General features: G+C 55.5%; 5 protein-coding genes across 5 annotated transcripts; all 5 read left to right on the forward strand.

Annotated features, from left to right (window-relative positions):
* Nucleotides 1–372: 372 nt before the first annotated feature.
* Nucleotides 373–1,638, forward strand: JKF63_02464 (uncharacterized protein; the record flags this gene model as incomplete). The annotated part of the gene is made up of 1 exon (XM_067898489.1): nt 373–1,638. The coding sequence occupies one exon, from the start codon at nt 373–375 to the stop codon at nt 1,636–1,638; it is 1,266 nt and encodes a 421-aa protein (XP_067754646.1).
* Nucleotides 1,639–3,444: 1,806 nt separating this feature from the next.
* JKF63_02465 (uncharacterized protein) lies at nt 3,445–5,913 on the forward strand (the record flags this gene model as incomplete). Its single annotated transcript, XM_067898490.1, has 1 exon — nt 3,445–5,913. One exon carries the CDS (start codon nt 3,445–3,447, stop codon nt 5,911–5,913), a length of 2,469 nt encoding a protein of 822 aa, XP_067754647.1.
* A 3,031-nt stretch (nt 5,914–8,944) lies between these two features.
* JKF63_02466 (uncharacterized protein) lies at nt 8,945–9,589 on the forward strand (the record flags this gene model as incomplete). The annotated part of the gene is made up of 1 exon (XM_067898491.1): nt 8,945–9,589. The coding sequence occupies one exon, from the start codon at nt 8,945–8,947 to the stop codon at nt 9,587–9,589; it is 645 nt and encodes a 214-aa protein (XP_067754648.1).
* Nucleotides 9,590–10,350: 761 nt separating this feature from the next.
* On the forward strand, nt 10,351–10,968 carry JKF63_02467 (uncharacterized protein; the record flags this gene model as incomplete). Its single annotated transcript, XM_067898492.1, has 1 exon — nt 10,351–10,968. One exon carries the CDS (start codon nt 10,351–10,353, stop codon nt 10,966–10,968), a length of 618 nt encoding a protein of 205 aa, XP_067754649.1.
* A 1,659-nt stretch (nt 10,969–12,627) lies between these two features.
* JKF63_02468 (uncharacterized protein) lies at nt 12,628–14,430 on the forward strand (the record flags this gene model as incomplete). Its single annotated transcript, XM_067898493.1, has 1 exon — nt 12,628–14,430. The coding sequence occupies one exon, from the start codon at nt 12,628–12,630 to the stop codon at nt 14,428–14,430; it is 1,803 nt and encodes a 600-aa protein (XP_067754650.1).
* Between the last annotated feature and the right edge of the window lie 1,507 nt (nt 14,431–15,937).

The raw sequence follows: 15,937 nt of genomic DNA on the forward strand, positions 1-15,937 counted from the left end.
CGTGGAATGAAGGCGGGTAGACCTCGCGTTTTGAAGGGGAATCCTGAGGGGGCTGAATAGTTTCACCCCTTCCTCCGAAGGGTCTGTGCCCCCCCCCCAAAAAAAAAAAACAGGCTCGTCGAGGACGTCCCTTCGCGTTCGTAGCATCGGCCACAATCGGTTAGCGAGGAAAAAAAATGAAATGGAGGCTCTCAACTAGATGATCACCCTCCCTGACACTCCTCCTCTTTACATTGTAGGATGTGCAACTAGTAACGACCGGAAGTAATTGATGTGAGCCCCCAGACGAAGCGGAAAGTGCGGCCTGGCAGAATTGGAGTATCTGTGCACGTCCGTCCCCCCCTCCCCGTTGTCACACCTCTCTATCCGAGCATGGCGTCTTCGAGCAAAGGCAACGGCCCACTACTGGTGCCACCGTCGAACTTTGCCATGGTCGAGGAAGGCGTCTATCGCAGTGACTACCCTACAGTGGAAAATGTCCTCTACCTCCGCCATATCGGCATCACGAACGTGGTGCTTCTCTCTATTGAACAGCTGCCAGGCCCAGTGAAACGATTGTTGGCGTCGGAGATGACCGGAAGGGCCGCGGATGGCTGCCTCACACGGGGCCCCATCCGTATTGTGGACATTGTGGATATGCGCACCTGGTGCGTGGATGGAATGAATAGCGGAGACGACTTTAGCCGCCACGACATGATCCGCGCGCTGGACTTCGCGGTGGACCGGCGATGGCACCCGGTGCTGTTCGCCTGTCCTCTTGGTGAGCTACAGACGAACGTGTTAATCGGCTGCATGCGGCGCTACCAGCACTGGTCCCTCTCAAGCATCTTCAGTGAATGTGAACTCTATACAAATGTTTGCCGCACTCTGCGGCCGTCTATACTGCACTTCATTGAGTCTTGGGACCCCGCGGACTACCCTATGAGTGCGGTCAACATCCAATACCGTAATCGCGAAATGGCGGCGCGGCAGCGCTCGCTCGCACAGAAGGAACGTCGCAAGCAGCGCACCACTCTGGCTTCTCTGGCCGAAGGCCGAACCATGAAAAGCGGGTCTGACTCTGCCGAGGATGCCGCCAAGCAGGAGGAAGAGGAAATGGCGAGCGGTGGAAGTGACCTAGTCGACAAAAGACCCGAGGACAAGAGACATGGCAGCAGCGTTTCGTCGCTGCAGCAGGCCCACAGCGAGGGGGGGAGCATCGCATCAACACCGCCGCCGATCCAGTTGAAGACGCGAAGCCCGGACGCGGCGTTCATTTCTACAAGTGGGCAACGCCCGCCTATGATGATGCGTCGGGCAGCCGCTGCCGCCCGACTACTCGAACTCCAGGAGCAGCATCTTCGCCATCAGACATCGGCATGTAAAGCAGAGGAGCAGGCGATTTTTATCCAGGTAGAGGAGGGCAAGGCCTGTGGTGTCATCTGGGCTGACTGGTATCTAGAGGCCCTTAGTGTCCCGGGGGAACTGAAGGCTGATACAAATGGCTCGCCGGTAGTGGTTTACGGAAGCCTTGAGTTTCCGATCGGAGGAGAGCTCCCACCCCCGCATGTGCTCTACGCTGGTGCACGCAATCCGCCGGCTCTCGATGCTCGTTCGACTTTCACAAAGGAGTTCATTGAGGAGGAGGATGATGACTAGTGTCCGCCGTGCCCCAAACGGGGGTTGGTTGGGGGAGTCCCCCTTTCTTCTGATTCTCCCTGTGCCCATAGCGGTGTGGGGGTGAGGATTTAGGGCAGAGGGAGACGACAAGACCTCCAAAAAGCGGCATTGGTGGGTGAGAAGTAAGAGCGTAGGTGCAAATATTCTTTGAGATCGTCTGCCCGCGCTACGCACGTAGGAAGGAGGACGCTACGTCTCCGCACATGCTATCGGGCTCGGTCTATAGGGTTTTCAGCCTCGTCTGCCCTTCCTCAGGCAAAATACTCTAATCGTGCAATGACCTCCGTGTTTGTTGTTGCTCCGTTCCGTTAGTCTAGTGTGTGCCACCGCACTGCTGCTTCAAAGTGGCACAACAAAGATCAAACAAAAAATTACTCAACATAGTCAGGAGAGAGGGAGGGAGGGGGAATACAGCAGGTGCTTCGTGAAGATCTTCGCGAACCAAAAGGTTTAATCCGAAAAATTTTTTTTTCAGCCCCTGCAGGTCCTGCTGACTTCCCTTCCTCCCCTTCCCCCTCTCCTCCGTCGTATCGCCCATTGGGATAATCGATGCGCGTGTAGGCGCAGTGACTATTCCTATGAGCGATACAACGGGGGAGAGGGGAAAGAAAGCAGGAAAATCTTTGCGATGCTTTAAACTTCATTCGCTTTGCGAATTCCTCCAACACTTCAGTGCTTCATGTGAGTGTGTCTACTGCCACTCCCCCCCCCAAAAAAAAAATTAACGATTCCCTTCTCCTCTCCCTCCTCCTCTCCCCTCGCACCTCTCTGTGCTCCTTCATCTTGTCTCCTGCGCATTCTGTTGCTCTGTTTTTTTTTCAACCGATGGTGCTACGCTGTGCTTACGCACAAACGCAAAGGATCTCGTCTTACCTCCATCCCTCTCTTGGAGCGGCGGCAACAGGTGACCCGCCCAAAACGCTTCTGTGCTCCCGACACTGCACGGATGCACGCAAGAGCAGGTAGATAGGTGCTCATATACAGACAGGCTGACGCGGACGCCCACTCGGCGCGCGCCTTTACATCTTCGCGTATTTTGCATCTTTTTCCATTGCTCTCGTCTTCTGCCCGACAGCTTGGGTAGTGGTAATGTGCTCGACACAGACGGTCTACTTATACGTCAAATCGAATCGAACAACAAGTGTTTCGGGGTCCCAGGGTAATCTGGCAGAGCTGCGAGAGGACTTCATGTGATTTTTGTACATGTCGGTATTCGATCAACAGATACACGAGAGCATACGTGAGGAATTTGACTACAGAGAGGTGGGGTGTTTGTGTGTTATTCTTCAGCTGTTTTTTTGTCTCTTAATCCTTCCCATTTCCACATACTGGCGTCATCGTTGTTTTTTTGGACTTTGAGGGGTCTGGGTGGCGGCTCTCCCGAGGCAAGCGGCGTACTTCGTAACAGTTTTTGTTCGTCAAGTCAAATAGGTGTCCGTGGGTGGGTGGGGGGGGTAAACAGGAGAGCGAACCGAAGACCTTCTGGACGTTGCCGTCTTAGCAGCCGCGCGCGTGGCCTCTGCAGTACAGGCAGCGCGCTGGTCTCTCTCATACTCGCATTGGACACGCCGCTCAGGTGAAAAGCGCTGGCGGGAGGGCGGGGGGGGGCGTGGACGAGGCCGGGGGGAGGATAGGTGTCGACCCAATACACGGTGTGGATTCGCTTTTATTTCCCTCCTTTGTGCGTGGTATTGCAGTTTGCGTACAGTTTCATTCTGGAGGCTGACGGTAGTTTGGTGGTCTCTCTCTCTCTCCACGGAAGCCGCTCACGTGGCCACGAGAAGCATGCGTGCAAAACGGCCGCTTCGGAACTCGGGGCCGTCCTTTAACCTGACAGGGCTCTTAGATCACGCAGCGCCTGAACTACAGGTGCAGCAAAGAAATGAGCAGGAACTCAACAAGTTCTTCATCGACGTGGATGACAACACCGTCTCGCCCATGATTACCACAGATCCGAGCTTCCGCACCGCCAGCATGGCGAACCACTCGGACGTCAACTTCACAGAAAATCTGGCGGCGGTGGAGCTGTCCGTCAAAGGTAACAGCAGGTCGGTGGAAAACAAGACGAAGGGCGGTGGTGAACTGTGTGCCACCGCCGGTGGAACCAGTGTCTCGCTCCCAGCAATGGTCTCGGCTCCGAACGAGGCCAAGTTCATTCATGTCCACAACACCAATATATTCGTCCTCATTGATGGCATCTCGATGTTTGTGGAGGGAAAGAGCACTTTCACCGGGACAGAGGACGCACGGCTGCTAGCGGAGCGGCTGCGGCAGAAGAGACTTGCCCGTTCAGTGGACACGGTACAGGAGGCCATCTTAAATATCGAAAGGTCGACTGACGGTGGCGTCCCCGAGGTGGCGGCGGCAGTGCCACCAACCGCATCTTCAGGCTTTCCCGTGGTGGCAGGTGCACCACCGCCAACGCATCTCTCGGCGAAGTCTTCCGGGTTGAAGTCGCAGACATTGCGCAGTGCACGCACCCCGAACTCGTTATCGATGCCCACGCGGTCGGTGAAAATAACGCCTATCACGAACCCGTGGGCGTCTCTTTTCGAAGATGCCAAAAGGCCATCAAGCTCGCCGCTGTTTCGCACCTTCAAGGCCGAGGCTCTTTGCCGCACCAGCACCAGCACCAGCCTGCTCACCTCTGCGCAGAGTCCGCATCGGTTCAATGGCACTAAAACGGGTGCTATGTTGTCCTCACCTGTGAGAATGGTCAGCCCAGCGACGGCCTTCTCACCTACCACGAGCGCCGCTGGGCGCTTTCCAGCATCGTCCAGTTCCGCCAGTCTGCGACATCAGGACAGCTCGTTGTCGCTCCACTCAACAGCTTCCGCTGCAGTTCACCATCAGAGTGGAAACGCCACCCGCGGCGCCGCGGCGCGCCGGGCAAAGCCGATTACCGCGGAGGAGATTGGTCGCAGCAACCGCTCGCTTGATATGGACGAGGTGGTGATCGAGGAGATGATTGGCAAAGGAACACAGGGCACGGTTTTTCGCGTCCGCGTGGATGGCATGGTGTATGCGCTCAAGTGCATGAATATTGAGGAGGCAATGAATGCAACGAATGACGTCGAACGTCAGGGGCGCAAAAAAAGCCTGGTAAAGGAACTGACCATGATTACGCTACAGCGCTCGCGCCCGCCTCCAGCGTACCTCATGCAAATGTTCAACGCCGTGGTTTCGCTGGATGCGGAGAAGAAGCAGCTGAGCATCCTGCTAGAACTGATGTCGTTTACGGTGGAGAACATTAAGCAGATGATTTCCCGAATCCCTAGCGAGGAGCTGATGCGAATCACGCAGTCTACATTTCGCAAGTACATATCAGGCGACCCATCGGCAAAACAGGTAATGAAGGAGCGTTGCAATGACCAGAGTCTCTACGGATCCCCGAGGCATGTGTTGGGCCGAAACACGTACAAGGAGCCGGCCGTGTGGGAGAGGAACGTGAAGCGTGAGACACCGATGCCAGAGGTGCTACTCTCGATGCTGGCACGGGACGCGCTGATGGGGCTGAACGAACTGCACACCGACTATTCCATCATTCATTGTGATCTGAAGCCTTCCAACGTGTTGCTCTGTTATGCACAGGAGAAGTTCAAACTGGCCGATTTCGGATGCGGGTGTGTGATGGAGGACCGGCAGCACGTCGAGCGGCGAGGCCTAGACCTCGGCACCATGCTTTACAAGGCGCCAGAAAGATTTGCAACGAACATGCCCCACCGCATCGCAGAAATCGACGCCGGCGAGGCGGTGGTGACGTTCACGGCCAAGGCAGATGTGTGGTCATTAGGCATCATGCTAATGGAACTGGCGTCTGGCGCTCACCCATGTGAGCAGTTCAAGTCTGACTTCTGGAACTATGGCAACATGCTGAAGCTGTCCAAGATGAACAAACCTCTCAACTGGTCGGAACCGTTTTATGACTTTATTCTCCGAAGCGTCTGTGAGGACGTTTCGATGCGGTGGTCGGTGCAGGATCTTCTGAAGCACCCGTTTGTCATCAAGTTCAATCATGTGCCGCGCGAGAGGCTCAAACAGTTCGTGCAGCGCCTAGATGCTGAGAGCAAGACGTTCCACAAGCGCCAGCAGAGCGCGCTGCTCAAAGAGCAGATCCTTCTTAGTACGACCTGTCGGCATAAGGATACCTTTCAGCTACAGAGCAAGAAGGTGTGGTCGACGTACACCGCCTATCTAAAGCACGCGCCACCCACCAAGGATGAAACCATCTTTCCAGAGCTGCGTCATGAGTAGAGGGGCGCGACCTTCCTGACTTTTTGCTACCGCTGCAAGGCTCGGCTGTGATATGAGGCAACGTTACCCGCGCCTGTAGGTATTGGCCAACGCAGATCGCGGTCACGCGGCGAGACAAGCAATACAGGCGGAGTAACAGAAACAGAGAGAGAGGGTGGTGGACGTCAAGGCTGCCTGAGGCAGCCTGTCCGCGCATGTGCTGCGACAGGGTGGGTCACTGCTGCGGATTTGCAAATACAGAGGGATGCCGTCTCCCCGCCTCTCCCTCCTCTACCAAGACGGCGGTGTGTGGGCCAAGCGAATCGGTCCCCGTGTGCAAAACGTCTGCGCCTGCGCGGCCTTCAGACACACACACACACAAACACACACACTAACGCACAGAAAGAGAGAGAGAGACCGCCGATGTTGTGGTGGGCTGTGTTCACCCCATTGCCGCTCCCTCTTGCCACTGGGCCCCGTCTCGCCCGCCGGCGGGGGAATCGGAAGCGGCGAGGGGTTGTTTGTGTGGAGGGTGGTGAAAAAACAAAAGGGCTCTCGCTTGCCGTCGTATAAGCTCAACATCTTTGTATCTTGGTGTGGGGCGGCTGCCGCCCCCCCCCCCCCCCCCCCCCGCACCCCCGCCTGCCTGCCTGCCTGCCTCCCGCCTTTGCGTGTCGCATCCGTGTATCACGTTTTTGCGTGGCACCGGCGCCTGCCCTCTGTTGTCAGAGGGTGACCCCCGCTAGCTTGATCCGCGCAGTCACCGACCACTTCTCTGAAAGTCTCGAGTTCGCAGGCGTTGGCCACTCTCATTCTTGTCCTCTCCGCTGCAAACGACCAACGAAAAGCGGAAGCGAGAGCTTCATGTGCCGGTGTGGTGGTAGACCGAGGACGTGGTCCTCCTAACCCTCGCGTGTCCGGCCGCTTTCCATCGTCGCAAGGCCTCCGCCTCACCACTTGGGCGGTGAGTGGTGAGATGCAGAACCGTAACAACAAAAGTAGCTGCTTTTTTTTGTTTTTCGCTTTGTGCTTGTGCGTGAGGTTGGTTTGTGGTGACGCCTGACACCCTTCCCGCTAGCGCAAATCAGTTGTTCGTGATCCCTGTCAAGATCACTGCCTCTGACGAGAAAGTTGGGTGTTGCGGTTGTCTTTGTACAGTGAGCGAGGACGTTAGCAGAACGGATGCTTCTTTGCGTACTCGAGTCTTCTGCTACTCTCCATAAAATGCCCGGATAGCACATCGAAGTAATGGTCGAATTTAGCTTCATCATTGCAGATGAAATGTATGTATTGGGTTGTATTCGAGGATGAAAGACGGTTTTCGGTGCCTGGTGTTGTGGGTTCCAGGTAGTACCGCAGTGTGCTTGCGCCCATGAGCTCGAGGAGCGCGCATAGTATACTGGGAAGGGTGACAGTGCTCGCATAGCCTCAGAAAAGTCGAGATGAGATTCAGTTTGTGTTGCATGGAGAACGCCCGCTGTCACCCACTGCTCGTCAATGTTCGGGTGCTCTGTTCACGTGCCTTGACCCGCGACTCCATTTTATACCCCCCCTTTTTTTTCTCTGAATTTAAACTCTGTAGGGAATGAGGAGGGAATGGGGGGGGGGGCTGCGGACTTCACGCTGTGGCACCGTAAACTTCACTGATCGTTGCCGGGGGTGGTGCTGTGTTGAAGCTGTGTCCCAGTGATGTGCGGTGAGACAAAGGCAGGTCAGGTGGAGGGGATGGGCTCCGTCAACTTCTGCTGGCACATCTCCACTAACATATTTGGTTATATATATATATATATATCTTTTTCCCGCTTCCTTTCTGGACCAATGTAACGGACATCTTGCTTCGTAGCTGGCCCGCAGTAGTCTGCAGAGCGAAGCGTGAATGGCCCAGATGCCCGGCCAAGATTGAGAGTCGCCAGAGATGAGTATGTTCTTTTTTCACTGCATCCATTCTTCACAGTTGCCTTTTCCGAGCGTCTTCAGGACCACAGGAGGAGGAGGAGGAGGAGGGGGGGGGGAGGTGGCGGTGCGCAGATAATGCACAAAGCACCCCAGTTGGTGTCTCGATTTGCATGAGGTGTTCTGAGATCATGCCCCCATAGCTGCGCTTGTTTTTACAGATGAAAGGGATTTTCTGGTGCTTGTGGCTATCAGTGTCGGGGTGATGGTGTGCACCTCGGAACGTGACGTAGTGTCATATTCAGGAGTGCGTGCGTGGAGATTTTGCCTCATCGTCTCTGCTGCGGTCTTGAGTCGTCGTAGAAGAGAGTGTTGGGCAGACACTCTGGAGCTCAAGCAGTCGTGCTTCATTGTGGCTCTCCTAGAAGCCTTCGTTCTGGATTAACTTCGCAGTGGGGACGCAGTGCAGCCTTTCCGTTCGCCTCGGTGGAAAAAAAAAGATATCGTCGGGCTTCCAGTTGTGATGGGCTGTACTGGATCGCCCCATTCAAACAAGTGAAGAATAGTGTCACACACTCTGTGCTGCAGTGACGGGTGCCTTATTTCTTTGTAAGCAGGGCGCCAATTGGCTGGTGTAGCATCCGATGAAGTCACCGTGATCTCTCGCTCGCTCTACGCCATATTGACATGTTGTAATCGCTTCCACACGTCGTGCATTCCTCCCTGCGCCAAATGGATCAGTCAGGTAAGATCTTTCATAAATCGCGGCAGAGCTATTTTGGTTTTTTTTCCTCCCGGCTGTGAGTATCATTGTCCCTTCCCCCCCCCCTCCTTTCACCTTGACTTGGGCCTAACACTTTGTGGATCTCTTTATGCGTCAGGGAGCCTCTGCAATCAATGCGGGTGCTTAAAAAAAAAATTGGTTGTCGTGCCCCCCCCCCCATTTGCGCGTTTTCTCTGTACTTTGGTGGTCACGCCTTCCCGTTGTGCCCGTATTCCTTTCGCTAACATTTCAGGAAATCGCGATCAGTTGATGGTACAGAGGTGACCAGCACCCCCTCCACACACACACACACCCACAGTACATGGGAGAAAAAGGAAAACTCTGCCAAGGACGTTCTCACACATAACCGTTCCAGAAGCACTGAAGGAGTCCGTGATGAAGCCAGAAACGCCGATTATGGTCGTTGGAACGAGCTCGCCACGTCGACGTGAGATCGCACAACGTCACTTTGGCGTCGCGTTCGACCTCGTGTTTGTGTCACCGGATATTGATGAGAAGCAAATTCGTCATTCGGATCCCTTTTCCCTGACGCGCGCGATTGCGCAGGCGAAGATGGAGGAGCTACGCGCCAAGGTGGCCCGCGACAAAGCGTTGCAGGACTCTATTGCTCAGCGGCCGGGCAGCGTCGCGGTGACCTTTGACCAGGTCGTCGACTACCACGGCGAGATTCGTGAGAAACCGGAGTCGCAAGCGCAAGCCGTTGCCTTTATCAAGTCCTACTCGAAGGACCAACTGAGTACTGTCATGACGACTGTCCTCTATGACTTTGATTTGAAGAGAGAAGTATCTATGCCCAACACAACCGTCACATTTTACGGTGAGATCCCAGACGAGGCGATTGCCCGTGTTGTCGAACGCGGTGATTGCCTGCACACTGCTGGAGCTTTTGTGGTGGAGGATGCGGATATGAAGCGCAGCGAGATCAAGATCGACCCTGGTACCGAAGAGGACGTGTGCGGTTTTTGCAACAAGTCCGTCCTTGCACTCTTGGCTGCCATCCACGAACGGGAGTCGGTCTAGGGTATAGGACGCCGTGGCATGGAAAGGAGGGAAAAGACGTGCGCGGGTTTGCGGGGGGAGGGGGGGGGGGCGCAGCGCGCGGCAACGATTTCACAGTGTTCCCAGCGGCGCCCCCACACGGTTTCTGCTCCTTTCCTGTTCCCTGCCCTATTCATGTGTGACAGCCACTCGCGCTCTTGTGTTCGTTGGATGGTTCACCTTGAAGGTGAACTTGCAGTTCCCCTCTCCGCCCCCAACGTTAACGGGGATGCCTTTGGAATCGTCTGCTTTATGAGGGGGTATAAAGGGCCTCCGTCCCTTCCCTGTTTCTCATGTCAGCCCAACCAGAGACTTCGCGGTGGGTGCACACGCCAGCAGCTGGCCTCCGTTCATCTCCTCTTTCTCGGTAGTCTTCACTCTTTACCTCCGCCTCCGCTCTATGCCGCATGTTTCTTCTTTTCCCCCTTTAAAAAAAAACCCTCCGGGATACGACCCGGCGGAATGGACCCCCCAAATGGAAGCACGGCAAACGTGCGCCACAACGCACAAATACACGTATCCCACAGCCTGACAGGAAACGAATACAGAAAAAAAAAAAGGTTACCAGGGACTGTCTGTTGGCGTTATCTGGACTCTTAGGATAACCTCCTGTGACGCATACCAAACGCTTCGTACCGAAACATCCGTGAGCACGCCAGCTGTTTGAGCATCTCTTTCATTCTTTTCCTTCTCGTGCCTGGCAGAAAACAAAAGACGGGAGCACCCAAAAGGCATCACTAACCATGGTTCTCGTCCTCGTTGTCGGCGACATGTGGGTGCCGCAGCGGGCCTGCGGCGTTCCCGATGTGTTCTGCAAGATGTTCTCGCCGGGGCGAATTCACAAGGTGCTCATCACAGGCGGCGTGGGCAGCAAGGAGATGTATGACTACCTGCGGACGATCGCCCCAGATCTGCACTGCGTGGCCAGCAGCGTCGACGAGCAATGGACAGATCGCATGCCCGAGAGCGTCGTGTTGACGCTGGAGGGTCTCAAGGTTGGGATTATTCATGGTCACCAGATACCAATAGGGGACAAAGACTCTCTTGCGGCGGTTCAGCGAGAGCTGGATGTGGATGTGCTTGTGTCGGGCTCCACCCATCAGCCCAAGTACTTTGAGTTCGACACCCACCTCTTCCTGAATCCAGGTTCTCTTACTGGGGCCGATACAGAGTGCGAGGTCGATGTCGTGCCCTCTTTCATGCTCCTGGACATCCAGGACAAGTCCGTGGTCACATTCATTTATCAGTATCACCCGGGTGACAACGGCGATGCCAGCAGCGGCGGCGCGAGCGAGGGTTTGGCGCCCTCCGGGGCAATATCAGGTCTTCGTATCAAGAAAAGGGAGTGGGTGAAGGAGTGACGTTCTCGGATGTTGTCGCCCATCATTTGACGCGCCCCCTCCCTCTCCCTCTTTCTCTCTATTCCCGGGGTTGGTCGGTGAACTGCTGCTGCTGCTGCAAATTGCACCTTTTGTTTTTTTTTCCACCACCTCCGCGGTGGCACCATCGCACATGGGAGGAAGTGCGTGGTCGTGGTGGGGAGCTCATTTGTATACCCCGTGTTTGCATGACACCATCAGCGGCAGACTGGAGGAACCAACTTGGCACCAGCGTCACTCTACCCTGAGTGGTATGTGTTTGTGGTGTGGGGCATTTTGGGCGGAGTCAGCGTCGCGGGTGTCGGTATGTGACGCCAGGTGAGACGACTACAAGCTGTCTCCTCCTCTTTACTGTTTGCACTCCCTGGGAGAATCAAACCCCACCTACATGTGATCGTCTGTTCCGGCTCTGGTGTGCCTTACCTCCTCCTCTTTCGCCCCCCCCTCCCCCCGGACGTCTCCCTGGGGCTCTACGATCTCCGGCACTTTGCACGGCTTCCTTACACCCTCATCGACGCCTTCGGGTGAGCGATGACTTGGGTGCTCACCCGATGTGCAGGGAATCAGCGCGAGGCACCCATGCCATCTTTGCCGATCGCCATAGCCGTCTTCACGAGTTGCTGACGGTTTCATTGGGGAAGCCCAGAAGAAGCAAACACGACAACGAAAACAACCAAGACCAATCGAAACGACGACTAGAAGAGAGATTTGTGTGAGCTTCTTGGGCAGTAGTACTAGTAGTAGCTCGCCCCGATCAGGTTCACAGTGCCGCTGCACAGACAGAGAGAGAGGCATCGCAGGCAAACGTGTGTATAGGCGGAGCTACATTCCCGCCTTCACATGTGTTCGTGTCGATTAAAAAAAAAAGAATGTTTCGAGGATCCCATTGCTCTTCACCACCTTTATCCCCCACGGTCACACATATGCGGTCAAGTCTCTCTACCACCACCTGCACCTACTGTGCCGTGTCATCGCTTGAAGAAGGATGTCGTGCTGATAATGAACATCTGCTGCCAGACTTCATAGACATTTATCCTCTGCCCCCCTCCTTCCCACCCTTCAACTTTTCTCTCACATCCCTTCGTCGTTGAACTCCTCACACTCCGCATGCGCTTTTTTATCGATGTCTTTCCGCGTGCGCCGACCCTGGCGGTATGACCCCCGCTTTCCCCTTTTCCCTCTCCTTCGTCGCTGCTGGCTGCTGGCAAAAGGGTGTCCTTTGTTTGGGCCTAGTTTGCAGCCAAGTCAAACCCGAGTACCTGAGAATTTGCACGCTGCCCTCTTCCCTCCCCTTCCGTTGTACCGCTATTCTGTAGAACCGCGCGTGCGATAGAGTCACAGAAAGGGGAGGAGATAAGAGAAGACGGCGCATCACCTTCACGGGACGAACACACATTCCACTGCCAGTCGGTTTGGCACGAGCGCCTCGTTCTCTCAGTGCCTGCGTGTGCTCCCATACTCGTTGTCCTGCAGGGTAAAAGGGGTGTGTTGCTTTTAGCGTGTGTTTGTGTGTGTGTGTGTGTGTTCCGCGGTTGTCTTGTGAACAGACAAAGGCGGCGGCTCGAATTTCTCGCCGCCTACGTTTACTCGCTCATTAAAGAAAAAAGTCGAGGCCCCTTTCTCTCCCCCCCTTAAGTTACAATGACGGAGATCACCTACAGCTATTCGCGGCCGGCTCGCGAGTTTGGTCGCATGCCGGAATTTCAGGCGAACGACAGCGAAATTCTGGCCGATATCGCACCCAATGAGGTGATCAAGAAGAAATTCACGTTTCAGAACCCCAAGGATACTCAGGTGCAAAATGTGCCCCAGCTGTCAGAGGCGAGCACGAATACAGAGTCCGTGCGCATCAAAAATCACGCACAATACCACGGCGAGGGTGGTTGGCCCCACGCCGTTGACCCCACCGAGTTCGAGGAGAAGATGAAGTACTGCAAGAAGGTGGAGCGGGAGGAGGGCTACTTGCAAACATGCGCGCGACTCGGCGAGCAGTGCGTGGATCGCTGTGTGAAGCAGAACATCGCGATGGACATCTACGGCCAGTACTTCCCAGAGCCTCCCCCAGATGAGGGGCACTCAACAGGGCCGGCCTCCGTGAAGATGTGCGCGGTGCTCAAGGATCCGGCGGAGGAGAAGCGCACGGCGGCAGCCCTTTCGTGGCAGAACGACGGCCGTCGGATTGCCGTGGCCTACTCGCGGCTCAAGTTCCAGAGCCAAACGCCAACGATGAGCACGAACTCGCACATCTGGGACATAGCGAACCCTAACGAGCCTGCCGAAACTCTTGTGACCCCGTCTCCACTCTGCAGCATCGAGTACTACACAAAAGATCCTCATCTCATCGCAGGGGGGTCCTGGAACGGTGTCGTACAGTTCTGGGACACCCGCCAGCCGAGCCGCCCCGCAGCGCGCTCTCTCATCGAAGAGAGCCACAAGGATCCGGTGTGGGCTTTGAAGTGGCTGCAGAGCAAGTCCGGTGAGTTGCTTTCCGTCTCCACGGACGGAAACGTGTTCGTGTGGGATTGCCGACTGCCCGAGAAGCCAGTGATAATTCACTCAATTAGCGAGGACAACTTAGTGCTGCAGCCACGCATCAACGACGGCGGCGCCCGGGGAGTCCTTGGGGGTCTCTGCCTCGACTACGACCCACAGGTGGGTGGTCCAGCCAAGTACATGATCGGTACCGAGCAGGGCACCATCTTATCCTGCAACCGGAAGGGCAAAACTCAGCATGAAAAGCTGCTGCCGAACACATTCAATGGCCACCACGGGCCTATCTACAGTGTCCAACGCAACCCAATGTTCTCCAAGTACTTTCTCTCTGTCGGCGATTGGACTGCGCGGCTGTGGTTCGAAGACTTCAAGTTTACGTCCATGTTTAGCACGTTCTACCACAAGGCGTACTTGACCTGTGGTTCGTGGCACACGGTGCGACCCGGTGTTTTTTTCACCACCCGCATGGACGGATACTTGGATGTGTGGGACCTTATGCTGCGTCAGACCACACCGTCCTTGTCCTTCCAGGTGTCCGAATACGCCTTGCACACCGTCAAGCCCTCGCCCGACGGCACTTACGTCGCCACGGGCGGAATCGACGGCAATGTGTCACTCGTAGAGCTTTCGCCCTCGCTGTGCACCATGGCCCCTGATGAAAAGAATTTTATCGGTACTCTCTTCGAGAACGAGAGCCTTCGGGACAAGAACCTTGATCGCGCGGTGAAAGAGAAGCGCGCCGCAGCGCGTCAGCGAGAGCGTCGCAGCACGTTTCTCTCTGAAAAGACGAAAGAGTCGCAAACCGGAAGGAGCGTCGATGACTTTAGCGAGAAGTATGTGGCAGAGGTCAGTGCCCGGAGAGAGAACGAAATGCACGTCCGTGAGGAGCTGGATGCCCAACGACTCAAGATGCTCGAGGACTTGGAGGAGGGCATGGAGCTCCATGACTAATCTGCTGCCCCCCCCCCCCCCCCAAAGCTGGTCTTGTGATTGTGATGACGGACTAGCCGAATAGACTGACACCAGAAATGGGCAGCGGCTGTTGAGGAGAACTACGGAGACGGATCTACTGCTGATGTGTGTGTCAACTCTTTTTTTTTTAGTGTTGGTGGTGGTGCTTTATGCTGATTTTTTCTTTTAGTCGTCGAAGGGGAGAGGGAAGGGCGGGGAGATCTTTGTACTGTACCCCCCCCTCTCCCCACCCGTTTTTTTTTTCGGAGGGAGGGGGGTTGTTTTTATATATATAGGGGGGGGGTTGAACATGAAAGTTCTTCCTCCTCCCCCCTCTCCCCCCCCCATCCCTCCTTTCTCCCTTCCTCCCTCTTTGGTGTGTCAAGTTTCGCGCCACAGCCCCGCATCGTTTGTGGATATCGTCTTGTTTGCTGCGTAGAAAGCGTTGCCTTGCTGCATCGCACCGGATGAACGACTGCACCGGTCCTTCCGACTTACCTCCTCCTCCTTTCATAGTGTACGTGTCCGGTGTATGTGTCTGTGGGTGTGCCGCCTTCTAGAAACTCACGCACTCTCACACAGCTCGTTTATTCTCTACCTCGAGACGCGAGGAAGGCTGTTTCCATGTTTTTACTTGTTTGTTCATGTACTATACACACGCTGGAGGGATGTCCCTCCCCCCCCCCCCCAAAAATGCGTGTGACGCTGGAGGTGGTTGTGGCGATGCGCTAGGTGTCGACAGAGGCGATGATCGAGCGGGGGAAGGGGGGCGACCGGAAAAGTGTGTGTCGTCAAAAAATTAAGGAACGACGAGGGATCAAACTAACCGGAGATACACTCTAGAGCTGCATTTCTACTTGGCCATCTGTTCCCGTGGTACCCGTCTTCCACCTCCTCACGTCATCTCCTGCGTGTCTCTGCCACCCTTGGCCCCTCTCCTGTGGTTTTTTTTTTGCCGAGATGTATATACGTAGCACTGCAACACACATGCACAGACTCACCTCGACACGTCAGTGCGGAACACGAACGCGTACTGTATGTGTAAAGGAGTGTGTTGTGCACCGACATGTCGGATCGAGAACGTGAATGTCTACGCCCCTCTCTTAACAGCACACCCACACGCACGCAGAGACCCTCTCCCTTTTTCTTGTCGTGTTGGCATAAACGCAATGCAAAGCAACAACAAAACAGTATCGCAGTAGGTCGTGTTGGCTGGCCGTGTCTCAACCACTATCGCATGACGCCGTGGCTACGAGGGCCGCCGCGGTGGTCTCCAGGGACATATCTTGGGGCGGTATAGGAGGCTGTGTCTCCGGGTGACCTGTTGACGTGGTTTAGACGACTACTATGCGCCCCGATCATGAGCGGGGGCGTACTGCAGGCTGCACAATTTGGCCTTCAAGTACATGCCTTCCGGAGCGCTGGGTTCCTTGAGAAGGCAAGTGAAGGATGCCTTTGGTCTTGGACTGATTTCTGTGGATTGCTTCGCTTCCTTCCCTCCGCCGCA

Source organism: Porcisia hertigi, chromosome 32 (genome assembly GCF_017918235.1).
Source record: "Porcisia hertigi strain C119 chromosome 32, whole genome shotgun sequence".
NCBI classification, from domain to species: Eukaryota; Euglenozoa; class Kinetoplastea; order Trypanosomatida; family Trypanosomatidae; genus Porcisia; species Porcisia hertigi.